Consider the following 16720-nt stretch of genomic DNA (forward strand, 5'->3'; position numbering starts at 1 on the left):
GAGGGCCCCGGCGGCCAGGCCAGCCCTGCGCCTACGTCCCTGCCAGCTCCTGGGCCGGTGGGCGCCTTTCCGGCTGAGTGGGGTCGCTCTAGGGGGCGACAGCGGAGTTTCAGGGCGCGGGGGGCACTGGGCGGAACCCTGGGATTCTGGGCGGTGGGTGAGGAGGGTGGAGACGGGACTCCGGGCCTGGGGGTGCACGAGGGCGCCCCGCTCCCCAGAGCCACCAGTCCTGCGCGCCGCCGCGCGGTGCTGTCGCCGTGGCAACCGGCGCTGCGGAGGGGGCGGGGCACCGGGACCCCCTCGCTCCCAGGTCCCAGGTCCGGCGGGGCTCGCGGGCCGAGGGGCGCGGGCGGGGCCTCTGGTTCGGGGGCGGTGCCGCGCGGGCGGGGGAGGGGCGCGGCGGGAGGAGCCGGCGCGGCCCCGGCAGTGGCGGCAGAGGCTGGGCTGGCGGGCCCGGGAGCGGCGCAGCATCTGCGGGCGGCGGGGTAGGCGCGGGCGCGGGCGCGGGCGGGACTGGCTGGGCGCGCGGCTGCGTCCGCGGAGGGGGCAGCGGGCCTGGGCGACCCTGCACCTCTGGGCCGTGGAGACTGTGGGGTGGGGCGGGGGCCGATGCGGCAGGGGTGAGGCCTGGGGCCGGCGGGGTGACGGGGACCCGGCCCTGCGTGGGGAAGCCTCGGGGGGACAAGCAGAGACGCAGCCTGCTGGGAGCGGCCCAAGCTCTGCACCGGCCCGCGGCGGGAGCGCAGCAGCCCCCTCCCGCCCCTCCTGCCGGGGGCTCCGAGGGGTGGTCATGGGGCGGGGGTCCTTGCGGGGCGCGGGCAGTGAAGGGCGTGGAGGCCCCAGAGTCTGTGCCAGGTCTGAGCCGCGGGGCGTAGGGGGAGGAGGGGCCTCGGCCGGGGCCCAGGAGACCCAGGACAGGTGGGCCTGGGGCCAGATCCCTACGGAGAGGTGGCCGGGCCGGGCTCTGGCTTGCTGGGGTAGGGGCTCCGCTAGGGGCTGGAGTCCATCCCTTCGCCAGCGCAGAGCCCCTCGGCCCTCGGCCCGCATCTGCCAAGTGGCTGAGGATCGAGCGACAGCGTAGTGGGGTGGAGGGGCTGGAGGCACGGCCGGAAAGGGTGAGCGGCGCCGTGGCTCCTCTATTTATTTGGCCCCGCCACGCGCGGAGAGGGAGGAAATTCTCAGGCTGCGGCTGCAGCTAGGGGAGGCCCAGGTGGGCCTGGAATGGGCCCAGAGAGGGCTTCCTGGGTCAGACGTGTAGACCCAGTGGACGTGAAAACCGGGTGAGTGTCCCGGTGGGACCCAGAGCGCGGGGAACCTTGGAGGCAGGGGCGTGGGCTGAGGACCCTCAAGGCACCCTCTGCGCGACCTGTCAGAGCTCCGAGGGGTGGGGGTGTCCTGTGTGTTGCTGTGGGGATCCTGGGCGGCGGGTGCTGGGTGGGGGCAGGGGTGGGAGTGCAGAGTTCAATGCTTTCCCGGATCAGTGGGGCCTGCGGTGTCACCAGGGCAGTCCGAGCGGCCGATTGTCACGGGGACATTAAATTTTATGCCTTTGTCTAGACAGGGCAGTAAGCGGAGCCCCGGCTGTGGAGGGGGTGAGGGGCTGGCTGGGAGTAAGCCTGTCAGTGACTTTGGGGTGGCTGCGGGTGTGCGGGCCTCCATTATCACCCAGGTGTGCGCAGGCCCAGGTGTGGGGACTCCGACAGCACGGCCATGACGACCAGTGCCAGGTGTGTGACAGAGGTGCAGGGGAGTGTGGAAGCCCGACGGGCCTTGGTGGACGAGCTTCCCGAGATTCGAGGGCAGCCACAGGCATCGCCCTGGCGCACAGGAGCAGAGCAGGGTGGCTGTGCCGGGGCAGAGGGTGGGGGACAACACCTCGCCAAGGCAATGCGGAGCCATGGGGAGCAGGGCAGGCAGTGGCCACGCGCCCAGGATGGTGGACAGGAGGGGAGACCGAGCCTGCCCGTGCAGGGAGGAGGGGCGTGGAGGCTGCCAGGCAGGGGCGGGGAGGCTCGGAGAGGCTTGTGGGACGGATGCATCGGGACCTGGGTGACTCTCGGTCCGGGATCAGAAAGCCGGGGCCTCCTTGGGTACTCCAAGAGCGGAGGGGCAGGCCCGCCTCCCTGCCCAGTGCGGCGGCGGGGAGAGGGTATGCCCGGAGCTCCGCGGAAACGGCCTGGGGCCAGCAGCGCGGGCGTGGGGTCCGGGCCGCCGGAGCCAGGAGGGAGGGCGGCGCGGGCCCAGCAGTGACAAAACCCCCGGGCTCCGAGAACGCGCTCGGCGGGCAGAAAACGCGTCCGTTCCGTTTCCTTCCTGGCGGCGGGAACGAGGCCCGGGTGCTCTGGCGAGGCAGCAGCGCCCTCTGGAGGCCTCGCTGTGGTTCGCGGCCGCCGGTTCGCGCATGGGCGCAGGCGTGCGCGATGCCTCGGGGCCCTGGCGCGGAGACCGCGCCTGGTGGGAAGCACGCGGGGTGGCGGGGTGTTGGGGGAGGCCGCTCCAGCCCGCACCCTGATCTTGTCTCCTCCGGTCTCCCCAGGTTTCGAGCTCGCCGGGCCGTGCCGCGCCATGCCCGCCGGCTGAGCGCCGCAGGGCCTCGTCCCGCCAGGCGTGGGGGTCGCGCGCGCCCAGGCCGGGGCCCCGCGGCCGACCATGGTGCTGCCGCCCCCGGACCGGCGCCACGTGTGCCTGACCACGCTGGTGATCATGGGCAGCATGGCCGTCATGGACGCGTACCTGGTGGAGCAGAACCAGGGCCCGCGCAAGATCGGCGTGTGCATCATCGTGCTGGTGGGCGACGTGTGCTTCCTGCTGGTGCTGCGCTACGTGGCCGTGTGGGTGGGCGCCGAGGTGCGCACGGCCAAGCGCGGCTACGCCATGATCCTGTGGTTCCTCTACATCTTCGTGCTGGAGATCAAGCTCTACTTCATCTTCCAGAACTACAAGGCGGCGCGGCGCGGCGCGGCGGACCCTGTGGCGCGCAAGGCGCTGACGCTGCTGCTGTCGGTGTGTGTGCCCGGCCTGTTCCTGCTGCTTGTGGCGCTGGACCGCATGGAGTACGTGCGCACCTTCCGCAAGCGCGAGGACCTGCGCGGCCGCCTGTTTTGGGTGGCGCTGGACCTGCTGGACCTGCTGGACATGCAGGCCAGCCTGTGGGAGCCGCCGCGCTCCGGGCTGCCGCTGTGGGCTGAGGGCCTCACCTTCTTCTACTGCTACATGCTGCTGCTGGTGCTGCCGTGCGTGGCGCTCAGCGAGGTCAGCATGCAGGGCGAGCACATAGCGCCGCAGAAGATGATGCTCTACCCGGTGCTCAGCCTCGCCACCGTCAATGTGGTAGCCGTGCTGGCGCGCGCCGCCAACATGGCGCTGTTCCGAGACAGCCGCGTCTCGGCCATCTTCGTCGGCAAAAACGTGGTGGCGCTCGCCACCAAGGCCTGCACCTTCCTGGAGTACCGCCGCCAGGTGCGCGACTTCCCGCCGCCTGCGCTAGCGCTGGAGCTGCAGCCGCCACCCCCGCAGCGCAACTCGGTGCCGCCGCCGCCGCCGCTGCACGGCCCGCCTGGGCGCCCCCACGGGTCCTCGCCCACGTGTGACCCCCTGGACACGTGACAGGGCCCGCGCGGCCCCCGACACGCCCCTGGGGCGCAGAGACACCGGACTGGCTCGGGGCGCGCGGTTTGCATGGGATGGGGTGGGGGCGGGCTCCCCTAGGGGCAGGTGCCTCGAGTGCCCGTGCCTGGGGTCCCGCAGCCGCTTCTTCATCTCAGGAATCTCTCTGACCGCGGATCCTCAGGCCCCGCTCCACCAGCCCGCCCCAGCGCTTGGGTCCATTTGAGAGGCCTGGGCCGGAGCAGAGCAGAGGTGGTCCGGCCCCTGCCTGCTGGGCCGCTCCGGTTGGAAGGGAGGGCAGTGTGGGCGGAGATCTGCTCCTTCGGTGGGGGCCTCTGGCTCAGATTTGGGGCCAAGGAGGCCTCTGTCATTTTAAAGACTCGTGTTTACAGTTTTGTATCCAAGGACGCACTGCTTTGCCTGTTCCTGTGTCCCTGTCTTTACCAGCCAGGCTGGGAGGCCGGGAGCCAGGAGGGGTGTGTGGAGGGGGGGGGGAGATGGTGGCGTCCAAGTGCCGGATGCTGGTGAGGCCGGGCCGCTCCACTTCCTCCAGGGCTCTCAGGAGCTCCTGGGGGCCACTGCCGCCCTGTCCCAGGGACAGCTCCTCCACTCCAGCTTCGGTGTTCCCAATTCTCTTCCTGGGATACCTTGACCCCCATCTTCCCCCAGCACCGTGGGTGTCCTGGCCCCTGCTCCCCTCAACCTCAGGCATGACAGTGTCCCCCACATCCCTGGTTTCCTCCTCCCCCACCGTGGAACCCACCTTCCCCGTGGGCTCCTCCAGCCCAGGACAGCCACAGCCAGATGGAATCAGGTGTTCCCAAGTTGATGTGGCAGCCCCAGGTCACAGCCCCAGGAGCAGCACGGAGCCTGGCCCCACCTTACCATCCTGGCCTTGCCCCAGCACCAGAGCTGGCAGCCCCTGGCCCAGGCAGCACCCGCCCTGACGCCCATCTGCAAGGGGTCTCTCACCTGCCTTCCACCTGGGCCCCTGCACCTGTGATGTGGCCCTGGGTATCTACCTGGCCCGGGAAGGTCCGTAGCATCTGGGGAGGGGCCCTTTATGAGGCTGCTAAAAGGATTGTTTGAGGATGCCCACTCCATGAGCGGGTGATGGTCACACACATCTCACGTGGCACAGTTCACTGCCTGGACCTCCGCTTCCCACATTTCCACGGCCCAAAGGCAGCAAGGTTTAGCCAGCCAGGGCTAAAACCATCGAGGGGAGTGGAGCTGGCTGCGCAAGCGGGGTGCTCCCCAAGCGCACTTCCCGACAACTGTAGCAGTTAAGGGCGTGGCTGGTGGCAGCCCCAGCCGCACCCCGACCCCACACAGTCCTCATCCCTCAGCTCCAGGCCACCTGGGGTCTGGCCTTTGAAAGTCGCCTGCCTTCCAGGCAGCTGGCCTCGGGACCACTGTCCTCAGGGTCCCGGGCAGGGGGACTACCTCCCTGTCCAGGTCAGACGTGGCCGGCGCTCCGCCCACCTCTAAAACCGTGCCTTGGCCCCGGCCTCTGACCATATCCCCAGCAGCCCCTCCGAGCACTGAGCACCGTGGGTGGGCACGGGGAGCTGGCCTGGGTAGGAGGTCAGAGGCGCCCTGCTCTGGGCTGTGCCCAGACCACTAATGATCGTGTTGGGAAGTGGAACATCTGCAGGGTCAGGGGGACTGGGGGGCTGGGGAGAGGCGGTGATGAGCAGCCGTGGAAAGGCCCCAGGCCTGGCATGGAGAGAGAAGAGGGGCTGTGGGAGTTGTGTGGGCCGGTGGGAGGACCTGGGCCTTCTTGGGAGGGTGTGGTCTGGAGTAGGGGGCAGTGGGTGAGGGGCAAGCTTCATTCTGCCTGTCTGGGCTGGAGCCTGTTTCCTGCTCCGGCTGAAGCCAGTGCTGGCCCCATCCTGCCTTAAGGGTCTCCTGGGCAAAGACGAGCCCACAACCCTCTTGGCTCTGGCACCCGCAGCAAATCCCATGGGAACAGACGGGCAGTGTGGCCATGGGTGAATGGAGCTGAGGGGCTCTGGGCTCCTGACATCCTGCTCTGACCCTTCCTGAAAGCCCATGGTGTCTTCCCTGCTGGCTGCAGTCTGGGAGGCGTTGGGCCCAGCTTGGCCTGTGAAAGCTGAAAGCCCACATCCCCTAGTCAGAGGTGGGATGGCCGCAGCTGGTTTAGCTACTCCCCTAGTTTAGCTACTCTCAGGGCAGTGAAGGCCCTGGGGCTCGAAGACCTCCCCAGGCAACCTTGCCCTGCACACACCCCACTCCTCCTGGCCTGTTCAGGGGTGGTCCCTGGTCTCCATGCTCCTTGGCACAGGCCAGTGCCCTCTACCTCTGCCACCACATCCCCGGCAGTGGAGGTCCAAGTCCTGGCTGTGCCCCACCATCACCAATGGGGCCAGGGACCCTGGTTCTACCTGCTCCAACTTGGTTCAATGGCCCATCGCCCCTGCAACTGACTCTGAGGGCATTGGAGCAGACATCAAGCCCCACCCTGCCCAGGCCCATGTCTGGCACCCGGTTTCCACAACAAGGCGCAGCTGTGGCTCCGACTGTGGCAGGGCTGGGAAGCAGGGGGCCTTTGTCAGGCTCATGGCCTGAGGTTTCTGGCCTCTGGGATCTCCCCTCGAACAGGAAGGGGACTGGGCCGCACTCCAGCCTGCCCTTCCCGAGTTTCCTGAGGTGTCCTGCGATGACCAGATTCGACTGAGAAGCCAGCCAGCTCCCTTGTCCCCTCACTGATTCCTGGTGAGTACGTGAATCCTGATGCGTGTCCACTACCCGCTGGCCCTGTGCTGGGGCCTGGTGCCCAACCCAGGCAGAGACGTCTGGGGACAGCCACACTTTGGGGAGTTAGGGCCTGGGAGGAGCAGGGAGGCCTCCTCAGATGGGCTTGAGGTGGACTTGGGAGCTGGCCTCGAGGGAGGCCCGCAGGTGCAGCAGGCTGGAGGCAGAGAGCTGGGTGTGTCAGCGCCTGAGAGGGCAGTGGTGGGCAGCTCACCAGCAAAGGGAGCTGAAAGGGCCCGGGGGAGAAGTGGGCAGCTCAGAGGGAAGAGGCGGGGCTGGGATGCCGAGCAGGGTGTGGACGGAGATGCAGCTGGGTGCACCAGTGTGGTTTGACTGGGAAGGGAGGCATGTGTGTGGGGAAGAGAAATTGGGCAGTGGAGATCCTGTCCCAAGAAAGGGGCTGTCTGCAGGCGCTCTGCTCCCTCTCGTGGCCTAGTCTGCCTCTATACCAGCAGAGACCTCCCTGCCCTGCGGCCCCTGCCTCTCAGCATGGCCAGATGCTGCCCCTTGTCCTCCCCTCAGCCCTCTGAGGGCAGGAGAGTCCATCAAGGGGCAGAGAAGACAAACCCTGTCTCTGGATACACAGCGGCCCATGCCGCCGCCCCGGAGTGGGGTGTGCCGTTCTCCCAGCATGAGCTGTCGTGGCAAGAGACACCCCACTTCCAGATGACAGGGCTCTGCCTTGTCTGAGATGCTTGCCAAAACCCCGTGTGTGCCCCTTGCGCTGACACATTTGAGGCCTGGGGGCCGGGCCTGGCCTGGCCATGCAGTATGCATGCCCCACCATAGCTCCACCGCCACCAGGAGTCCATGCAGTATGCATGCCTCACCATAGCTCCACCACCACCAGGAATCCATGCAGTATGCATGCCCCACCATAGCTCCACCACCACCAGGAATCCATGCAGTATGCATGCCCCACCATAGCTCCACCACCACCAGGAGTCCATGCAGTATGCATGCCCCACCATAGCTCCACTGCCACCAGGAGTCCATGCAGTATGCATGCCCCAGCATAGCTCCACCGCCACCAGGAATCCATGCAGTATGCATGCCCCACCATAGCTCCACCACCACCAGGAATTCAGGTGCTGCTGAAGCTGCGCCAAGAAAGCCCCAGCCCAGTCGGCTCCCCGAGATGAATGAGAGAGAGCTCTTTTCTAATTGTGAAGTATATGACAGATTGTAGCTGTGAAGACATTGTCAGGTCACTCTGTGGAAGTTTGAGGTGAGCCCTTCCAGGGTCACCTGGCCATGGAGGACCCAGGCTCAGCCCATCTTTCTTCACCACCTGGGTGGGTTGGTGATGGAGCCACAACAGCAGTGAGCATCACATTGTCTCAAAACATCATCCGTGTGAGGGAAGGAGGGACGGCTCCTCCTTGGGTGCCTCCCTCTCCTTGGGAGGAAAACCCTTCTCAGAAGCCCCCAGAATGTGTCTGTTCAGGTCCTGTGGTCCAGAGCTTGTTCCAGGACAATCTGTACACTTCCGCTGGCAGGGGACATGGGTGTCACGACTGGCCGCCTGCCCACAGGTGAGCCCGTGGTATCATGGATGCCCCAGAAGATACGAGACTCATGGGTCTGAGACAGAGGGCCCTGTTTCTCAGCATGAGCTTCAGCTGTGGCTCCTTTTGCCCACAATCCCGTGGAGGGGATGGGAGTGCCTGGTGATCCAGCACACACAGCTGGCAGGAGCCCATCCTCCCTCTGCCATTACCCAGGAGGCCCCAGTGAGACATCAAAAATACTCTGCAACTTGGCCCAGGTTCACATTCTGCAAAAGCTGTGAGCTTGCAAATTGCCTTTGATCCTGTAAGGGCCATCATGGTGATCAGTTTCTTTCTACATAACGCCAGCACATATTTAACCCCCCACACGGAGCAACATCCAGTTTAACCTGCATGGCAGCAACCCAGCCTCCAGTTCTGTCTCACCCGGCACATGTCAACGATTCTCTTCCTAGGTGATTCCAGCAGCACAGCCTGGCAGCTCCTGAGCCCTTGGGAAGTTCTGCAGCTCGGCTTATGCAGGGCTGCCCTGGCCAAAGCCCCAGCCACTCTCCTTTACTGCAGAGAGCAGGACTGTGTCCCCCTTCATCCCCCTAGAATGGTAGGGCTGGGAGCTGGGTCAGACCCGCCTCCACCTGCTTGTGGGAAGAGACGTCAGAGTCTAATCACAGACACAACAAGATCAGTCACCCAAAAAGATAAAACATACTCGAACTTCTGACCCTTCATCTTCCTTTCAGAGTGCGCACACACATTTTCTATAGGAAAACAGCCTCATAATAATAAAAACTCAATTTAGCGAAATTGAACTCACTTATCTTAAGCAATAAGAAAGCCACACATTATTGGATTCGTTTTATGCAGGAAAATAATGGAGATGCACTAAGTGGCAACCTCAGAGGGAAAAGCCATCAGAGTCACTGCCAGTGCAGAACGGTGGCGGGGGCTGCAAAGCCACATTCCCACCCTGGCTGAAACATGGGTGGCTTCATTTGTTGCAAAAACAAGGTAACTGCCATTTAACCAGGGAAAGGTAAAGGGAAAAAACACCCCCCAATCAGAGGATGTCAGGGAAGGCCTCTGTCCTTGGGGCTTGACCTGCAGGCAGGCCCCAGCAGCAGGGCTAGGGCTGCACTGGGTGTGAGGACCAAGGGTGCAGAGGGCCAAGAGGTGGGTGAGGAGAGGGTAGAAAAGGCAGTGGGCAGGTCGGGAGAACACCATAGGGAGGCAGACGGGGGCAGGAGGAGGAAGGGGCCTGGGTGCCAGAGGGAGGTCAAGACAGAGGGGGAGGTGGGCAGGAGTGTTGCCAGACACACGGCAGCCCCGGCCCACGTCCACCCCCGCCACCCTGCATTGGCACGAGGCCCCACATTTCCCTGGGACAGTGCCGCCTCTCCTCACTCTGTGGCGGATGTGGAATGGACTCCGTCCTCTCAGGGCTGGGGCAGCTGCCAAGGAAGGGACGTTAACATCACACTGTCCCCCGAGAAAGAAAACCCATGGTGGCCACTGTGCTTTGAACAGTTGCGTCCCCTCCAAAACTTATGTTGAAACATAATCCCCAATGCAACAGGCTGTCCATTTTGTGTGGCTATAATAATACCACAGGCTGGGAAATTAATTTACAAAGAAAAGACATTTATTTCTCACAGTTCTGGAGGCCGGGACTCACAGTTCTTGGACTCAAGATCGAGGTGCCAGCTCTGGCGAGGGCCTTTGTGCTGCACCAGCCCATGGTGAAAGGTGCCAGGGCAGGAACGGGTGAGAGATAGAGAGGGCCCAGCTTGCTGTCGTAACCACCCACAGTACAGACAGTAAACACGCCCCAAGATAATGATGTTAACCCCTCCATGAGGGTGGAACCCGCCTGGCCTCATCACCTCTTAACGGCCCTACCTTTTTTTTTTTTTTTTGAGACGGAGTCTCGCTCTGTCACCCAGGCTGGAGTGCAGTGGCACGATCTTGACTCACTGCAAGCTCCGCCTCCCAGGTTCACGCATTCTCCTGCCTCAGCCTCCCGAGTAGCTGGGACTACAGGTGCCCGCCACCACGCCCGGCTAATTTTTTTTTTGTATTTTTAGTAGAGATGGGGTTTCGCTGTGTTAGCCAGGATGGTCTCGATCTCCTGACCTCGTGATCCACCCGCCTCGGCCTCCCAAAGTGCTGGGATTACAGGCATGAGCCACCGCGCCCGGCCTGAGATGGAGTCTTGCTCTGTTGCCAGGCTGGAGTGCGGTGGTGCGATCTTGACTCACTGCAATCTCTGCCTCCCGGGTTCAAGCAATTCTCCTGCCTCAGCCTCCCAAGTAGCTGGGATTACAGGCGCCTTCCACCACCTGGCTAATTTTTTGTATTTTTAGTAGAGACAGGGTTTTGCCATGTTGGCCAGGCTGGTCTTGAGCTCCTGACCTCAAGTGATCTGCCCGCCTTGGCCTCCCAAAATGCCGGGATTACAGGTGTGAGCCACAGCGCCCAGCCCCCCACCTCTTAATATTGCCATAGTGGCAATTAAATTTCCATATGAATTTTGGAAGGGACACTCAAGCTATAGCCCAGGCTCAGATGATGGTGGTGCTTGTCAACGTACACATTCATTTCCCTCCCAGGCAAGTCTGGGCAGTGGTCCAGGCTGCCAGGACACAGATCCCTCCTACTCGTGGCCCCTGGGTCCTGGGTGTGGGTCTTGCTCTCACAGGTCAGGCTGCACCATCAGGGCTCAGCTGCAGCACAGCCAGGGTGGAGGAGGTTGACGGGGCATGCTTTTGGCGTCTCTTTGGGATGGGTCTCAGGAGCTGGCATGAGGCACCTGCCCACACTCTGCTGCCCAGAACTTAGACATGTCGGTGCCCTGAGCTGCCAGGGAGCCAGGAAGAGGGACCTGCCTTTGGGTGCCACATGCCCAGGCAAGGCTCTTTTACTGTGAAGAAGGGGAGCCATCCTGTGTTGCTGCACCTTGGTAACTTTACTGGATTTTTCAGTGTTTTCCCCCGAAGCATCGCCCGAACCTGCATCCTGCCCAGCAGTGTGAGAGCTCCAGGGGCCACCTCCTCACTCACACCTGCTACTGGCAAATCCTCTGGACAAAGTGTAATGCTGCAAAATTTTACAAAACAGACTCACTCTTGATGGTCATAATGGCCGAGAAGGAAAACTCACAATGACGGAAGCCATCAACTGGCGAAATTTGATATGGACGAGCACCGGCCTGTGGTTCAGGTCTTCGTAGTAAAATTCATGTGGGGGAGAATTTTTTTTTGAGAGAAACGTGTGTTTAATGGTAAAAATTAGCATACCCCATCACCAGGAATGGCGTGGAGTAGGGACGGGCAGCAGGGACAGGCAGGTGACCCCCGTGGAGCCTCATGTGGCGAGGATGAGGAGACGACCACCAAACAGAACAGCCCCATGGCCTCAGACATAGCAAAACCCAGAATGGCATCAGAGATGAGCTGCTGCTTGAGAGACAGATTCCTGGCATAGCCAACAAGCTGCCAAACACTGTTCCAATGCCAGCCCCTAAGCCAGTCACACCGACTGGGGCTGCCCCAACATCAATAAACTTGGCTGCTGTGTCAACATCCCGGGAGACAGCTCTGGTCTGGAACTCCCACCTGGCCACCTGGCCACCTGGCGTGGGGAGCGGCTGTAGGAAGGCTGTTTAGATGAATTTTCTGGGCTGTTCAAGAAGGAGACAGACACAGCCTGATTAGACCCCTGGTACAACAGTGGACCAGAGCTGGAGAGATGAGTAATGCCCGGGGGTCTGCATTTTCTCAGTCTGCACTGCCACTGCCCTGCAGCCCCTGCTGGCCCACAGCACTCGCCCGGCTGAAGGTGACCTAAGTTGACCGACTCACTTTTACTCATTGCTTATGAAATAAGCTGAATGTGGAGATCATCGGAAGCGTGTTTCAAAGTGCGTGAGCCTCGAGGAAATCTTTCTCTCGCCCTCATGAGTATCCGCCCCAGGGGGTGCTTTCCCCGAGAGCTGGTCCGTGTTGTGTTCCCACAGGGAACACTTTCAAGGCTGCTACAGGAAGTTGCACAGAAACGGCTGGTGGGCCTGGAGGGGATGGTGAGGTGGGGTGGGCCTGTGCCAAATCCACAGCACCGGGAGGCAGTGCTCACTGCAGGAGCCACACAGCAGGTGTTTGCTGGTCTCCCACCTGAAACCTGCACCTGTGGGGTGCACCTGAGTGACCCCCGCCCCCCGGGGCATCTCTGGGATGCCTCCTAGGAGGAGAGGCTCCACGCCTGGAGGGAGACAGGTATCACACAGGTGCGTGGGGTGGAGTGTGATGCAGGGAGGTTGGGGCAGGGCCACACAGAGAGACCCCACTCAGGCAGGCCTCGGGTCAGGGTAGGCCTCATCAAGTGATATTATGTTGGAACTGGACCGTGGCCAAGGCTGGCCTGTAGGCGGGGGGCACACATATTCCTGGCAGGTGGGGCTGCCCACAAAGCTCACCTGCCTGAGAACCCTACCTGGCTAGGGCAGGCGGGAGCCTCTGGACCTTCGCGCCGGCGGAGCCTGCAGTGTCGCCAGATGGCCACAAGGGGGCTCCGGAGCCTGGCTCTGGGTCCCTTTGAGGAGGGAGCCGCGGGACCCGGCTGTGAGACCGGGACCTGCCAGTGGTGCCCCGACCCCGACCCCACAGGACCCTGCGCGGCCAAAGGCTGAGCCTGCCCCAGCCCCAGGCTGTGCTGATGCTCCTGACCAGAACCCGAGCCCGATCCTGCTCACTGAACACTCATCTGCTCCCTTGCCTCTGCCTGCCCCGGCAGTGAGGGCCTGGCCAGTGGGTTCGTATCAACTCCCACGTCACCTCCTGTGTCATTTGTGTGTCACCTCCATGTCACCTCCTGCATCAGCTCTGTGTCACCTCCCGCATCACCTCCTGCGCCACCTTTGTGTCACCTCCCGGCTGACCAAGGCCCAGCAGCATCTCCCCTGTTGCAGTGCCCGGAGAGGCTGCGGTTGCAGGGGGTGGGCTAAGGAAGGCGGGGCTGCCTCAGCCTGGGCCCTGAGTGACCTCTGGAGCAGATCCCACCTCCCCACCAAAGCCCAAGCAGGAGACAACCCTTTGCTGCTGAAGCCACTGAGCTCTTGGGGCTGTTTGTTTCTGCAGTAGAGCCTCGTCCCCCTGACTGACGTGTCTCTCACAGTCCCAGGCCCTGAGCACAGGTCCATGCTGAACCTTGACGCTCATCGCAGACTGACCCTGGCTTGCCCTGGGTCACACTCGGGCTGAGGCCGCGACAGCCTGGCCTGGTCGAAGCTCCCCGGCTTATCTCACTCACACTGTTGTCCAGGGCCCAGCCTCATGGTGACATCTGCCGCAAGAAGGCTGGGACTCTGTCCCGCTTGTGTTCAGGAACAAGGGACCCTGACGTGGTCTCTGCTATCAACACATTACAAACATCACTGGGCATTACAAAAGATTTCTGAGGGCTGGGTGCTGTGGCTCACCCCTGCAATCCCAGCACTTTGGGAGGCTGAGGTGGGAGGAGTTTGAAACCAGCCTGGGCAATGTAGTGAGAACTTGTCTCTAAAAAAATTTTAAAAATTAGCCAGGCATGGTGGCGCGTGCCTGTGGTCCCAGCTACTCAGGAGGCTGAGGCAGGAGGATCACCTGAGCCCAGGAGGTCAAGGCTGCAGCAAGCAGAGATGGTGCCACTGCACTCCAGCCTGGAAAACATAGCAAGACCCTGTCTCAAGAAAACCCACACAAAACACAAAGAAAGAAATAAAAAACCCAGATTTCAAATAATTTAAACTTATTTATCCAACACAAAGCAGTTCTTCACAGCACACTTTAAGCTTCGAAATTCTTTGCTCTCCCCATGCTCGGCTGATTGGGTCTGGGGCAGGCGATGGTGCTCACTGGATCCAGTTTCTGACAAATCTGGATTGAGACAAGCTTCAGAATTGGCCCAGATGATCAATTTTCATATAAGTTAAGGTGTCCTTCTTGTTCCACAGCTTTTAGTGATTTTTTTTTGTTTTTTTTTGAGACGGAGTCTTGCTCTCTCGCCAGGCTGGAGTGCAGTGGTGCGATCTTGGCTCATTGCAACCTCCGCCTCCTGGCTTCAAGCGATTCTCCTGCCTCAGCCTTCTGAGTAGCTGGGAGTACAGGCACATGCCACCACACTCGGCTAATTTTTTGTATTTTTAGTAGAGGCGGGGTTTCACCATGTTAGCCAGGATGGTCTTGATCTCCTGACCTCGTGATCCGCCCGCCTTGGCCTCCCCAAATGCTGGGATTACAGGCATGAGCCACCACACCTGGCGCTTTTAGGTGATTTGATAATACATTTTTCTGTTAAAATTTTATGATACATAATATAGACAGAATCTATGTAAAATGATGTCCATGCATTTACGCACATAGAGCCCACTTTGAGAAACAGAATATGAGGGCCTTTGGTCCTGCCAGGAGCAAAGAAAGTTAATAAAAAATCAAGTCTGGGCCGGGGGTGGTGGCTCACGCCTGTAATCCCAGCACTTTGGGAGGCCGAGGCAGGCGGATCACCTGAGGTCAGGGGTTCGAGACCAGCCTGGCCAACATGGTGAAACCCCATCTGTACTAAAAATACAAAAATTAGCCAGGCGTGGTGGCATACGCCTGTAGTCCCAGCTACTCGGGAGTCTGAGGCAGGAGACTCACTTGAACCCAGGAGGCGGAGGTTGCAGTGAGCCGAGATCATGCCACTGCACTCCAGCCTGGGCGACAAGAGTGAGGCTCTGTCTCAAAAACAAAACAAAAACAAAAAAAAATCAACTCTGGGCCAGGTGTGGTGGCTTGCGCCTCTAATTCCAGCACTTTGGGAGGCTGAGGCAGGAGGATCGCTTGAGCCCAGGAGTTCCAGACCAGCCTGGGCAGCATGGCAATACCTTGTCACTACAAAAAATTTTAAAACTTAGCACGGCATAGTGGTGTGCACCTGTAGTCCCAGGTACTTGGGAGGCTGAGGTGGGAGGATGCCTTGAGCCCAGGAGGTGGAGGCTGGAATGAGCTATGATTGCACCACTGCATTCCAGTCTGGGTAACAGAGCAAGACCCTGTCTCAAAAAAATGAAAAAAATCACCCCGGAGAACCTGCATTTATAGAAGACATATTGATTCTAGTGGCAAACGCTTAGGGCTGCAGAGCCCTGGGCAGGCTGGATGCTGTCTTGGCCCCATGTGGGGTGAAGGCTGCAGACTGTGGTGGAGGCCCCGGGGAGGCGGAGGGAACCCTCGGGAACCATTTCCCTGCCTTCTGCTCTCGTGACTGACCTTTTCTTGGCGAAACTTGGTGGGGGCAGCCAGGCCTCTGCCCCTGGCATCCTTTGGATGCTTCCTGGTGGTGGCAACCCTGTGGGGAGGAGTTGGGGAACCTGTGGGCCAACACGGCTCCGTGAGCTTCATCAGGCTGCAGGGCACCTTGGTTCTCCCTTCCCGGCCCCTCTCTGCCCGTCTCCTTTCTGCTCTGTTTGTCAGATTTTTTTTTTTTCTCATTTTGATTCCATTTTGCTTCTGACAACTTTCCCAAGACCATTGCTCCTCCAGAGGCGGCTGGGTCCACATGGCTTCCCTTTGTGCCGGACCCTCGCCTTGCTGGGTCTTGGGCTGCAAAGCTCCAATGCTGACAGCCTCAGGTTCCTGCACTGACCCTCACGGTTTCCGCAGCCCACTCATCCCACTCTCACCTCTAGTTCCTTTGGAGATAGACCTTCCATGGAAAATCCCAGTTGGAGCACACCCACCGCATTCCCGTTCCCTCGCCTGCCCACTCCATCCACGTCTCCAGGGCTGGGCTGCAACTGTGGAGACCACCGCCTCCAGCCTTCTCCATCATGGAGACTGGAAGGTGAAGCCCGGCTAGAGGGCAGCCTGGTGGTGGGGCAAGAAATAGGACGGCTCACCGGCTGAGCCAGGGTGATGAGGCCTCTCTTCTCCCTCTTCCTCTCTCCAAAGCTTGCCAGGACCCACCCAGACCAGGCTGCGGCCTTCAGCACTTCCCCAGGCCACACCACAAGACAGAGGAACTGAGCCCCTCTGGGGGACATGCCCTCCCAGGCCAAAGTAACAAGACACCTGGAGAGAACAGCGCCTGAAAGAAAAACAGCACCCTCCACAGCATGACTTGTGTGCAGCAGGAGTATTAGACCCTCTGGGCAAAGAATTAAAGACAAATGCGGTAACATCCTTGAAGAATTAAGGAAAGATATTAGCAATAGAAAGCACTAACAGGGAGCACACAGAACTAAGTAAGAATATCAGGTATCAAAATAACGATTGAGAAAAATGTGGTAACTGAAATTCAGTGGGACGGACGCAGCCGAGGAAAACAATCTGCGAGGGGACAGACGAGGGGAAGGAATCCTGGCAGAGCAGCCAGGACGCAGGAAGAAGGACAGGGACTGTGAGGAGAGAAGTGGGTGGGAGGACAGAGCAGAAGAAAAAGATGAGAGGGATTTTCAAACATTAGGGATGAAAGACGCCACAGAAATCCAAAAGATGATATGAGGAAAACCCGTACCTAGTCACAATTATATTAAAATTGAAGAATATTAGAAAAAAAGGGAAAATTTAAAAAATTTTGAATAGAAGGAAAAAGTTTTAATGAAAGAGCAGGTGGTGGATAAAGGGTAAGAATCACACCGACTTCAGACCTTTCAACATGCTTCAACAATGCAAGAGGACTACAAATTATTTTTAAGGTATCAAAAAAAAACACCCCACTTTATACCTACCATTTTTTTTTTCTGAGACAGGGTCTTGCACTGTCAGCCAGGCTGCAGTGCGGTGGCTCAATCACAGCTCACCGCAGCATTGAAC

General features: G+C 60.5%; 1 protein-coding gene across 3 annotated transcripts; it reads left to right on the plus strand.

Moving 5' to 3' along the window:
- The first annotated feature begins 414 nt into the window (after positions 1-414).
- On the plus strand, positions 415-4029 carry TMEM121 (transmembrane protein 121). Of its 3 annotated transcripts, none has more exons than XM_054449682.2 (2): positions 415-485; positions 2537-4029. In XM_054449682.2, exon 2 carries the CDS (start codon positions 2650-2652, stop codon positions 3604-3606), a length of 957 nt encoding a protein of 318 aa, XP_054305657.1. In that variant the 5' UTR covers positions 415-485; positions 2537-2649; the 3' UTR covers positions 3607-4029. The 3 variants fall into 3 exon arrangements, with proteins under 3 accessions (XP_054305657.1, XP_063508184.1, XP_063508183.1); XM_063652114.1 differs by lacking the exon at positions 415-485 and adding an exon at positions 611-1280; XM_063652113.1 differs by lacking the exon at positions 415-485 and adding an exon at positions 1649-1727.
- The last annotated feature ends 12691 nt before the right edge of the window (positions 4030-16720 follow it).

The sequence above is a fragment of the Pongo pygmaeus genome, chromosome 15, assembly GCF_028885625.2.
Source record: "Pongo pygmaeus isolate AG05252 chromosome 15, NHGRI_mPonPyg2-v2.0_pri, whole genome shotgun sequence".
NCBI classification, from domain to species: Eukaryota; Metazoa; Chordata; class Mammalia; order Primates; family Hominidae; genus Pongo; species Pongo pygmaeus.

Bases quoted from the DNA above. Each gene is read 5' to 3' on its own strand.
- TMEM121 (XM_054449682.2), top strand. From the start codon at position 2,650: ATGGTGCTGCCGCCCCCGGACCGGCGCCACGTGTGCCTGACCACGCTG.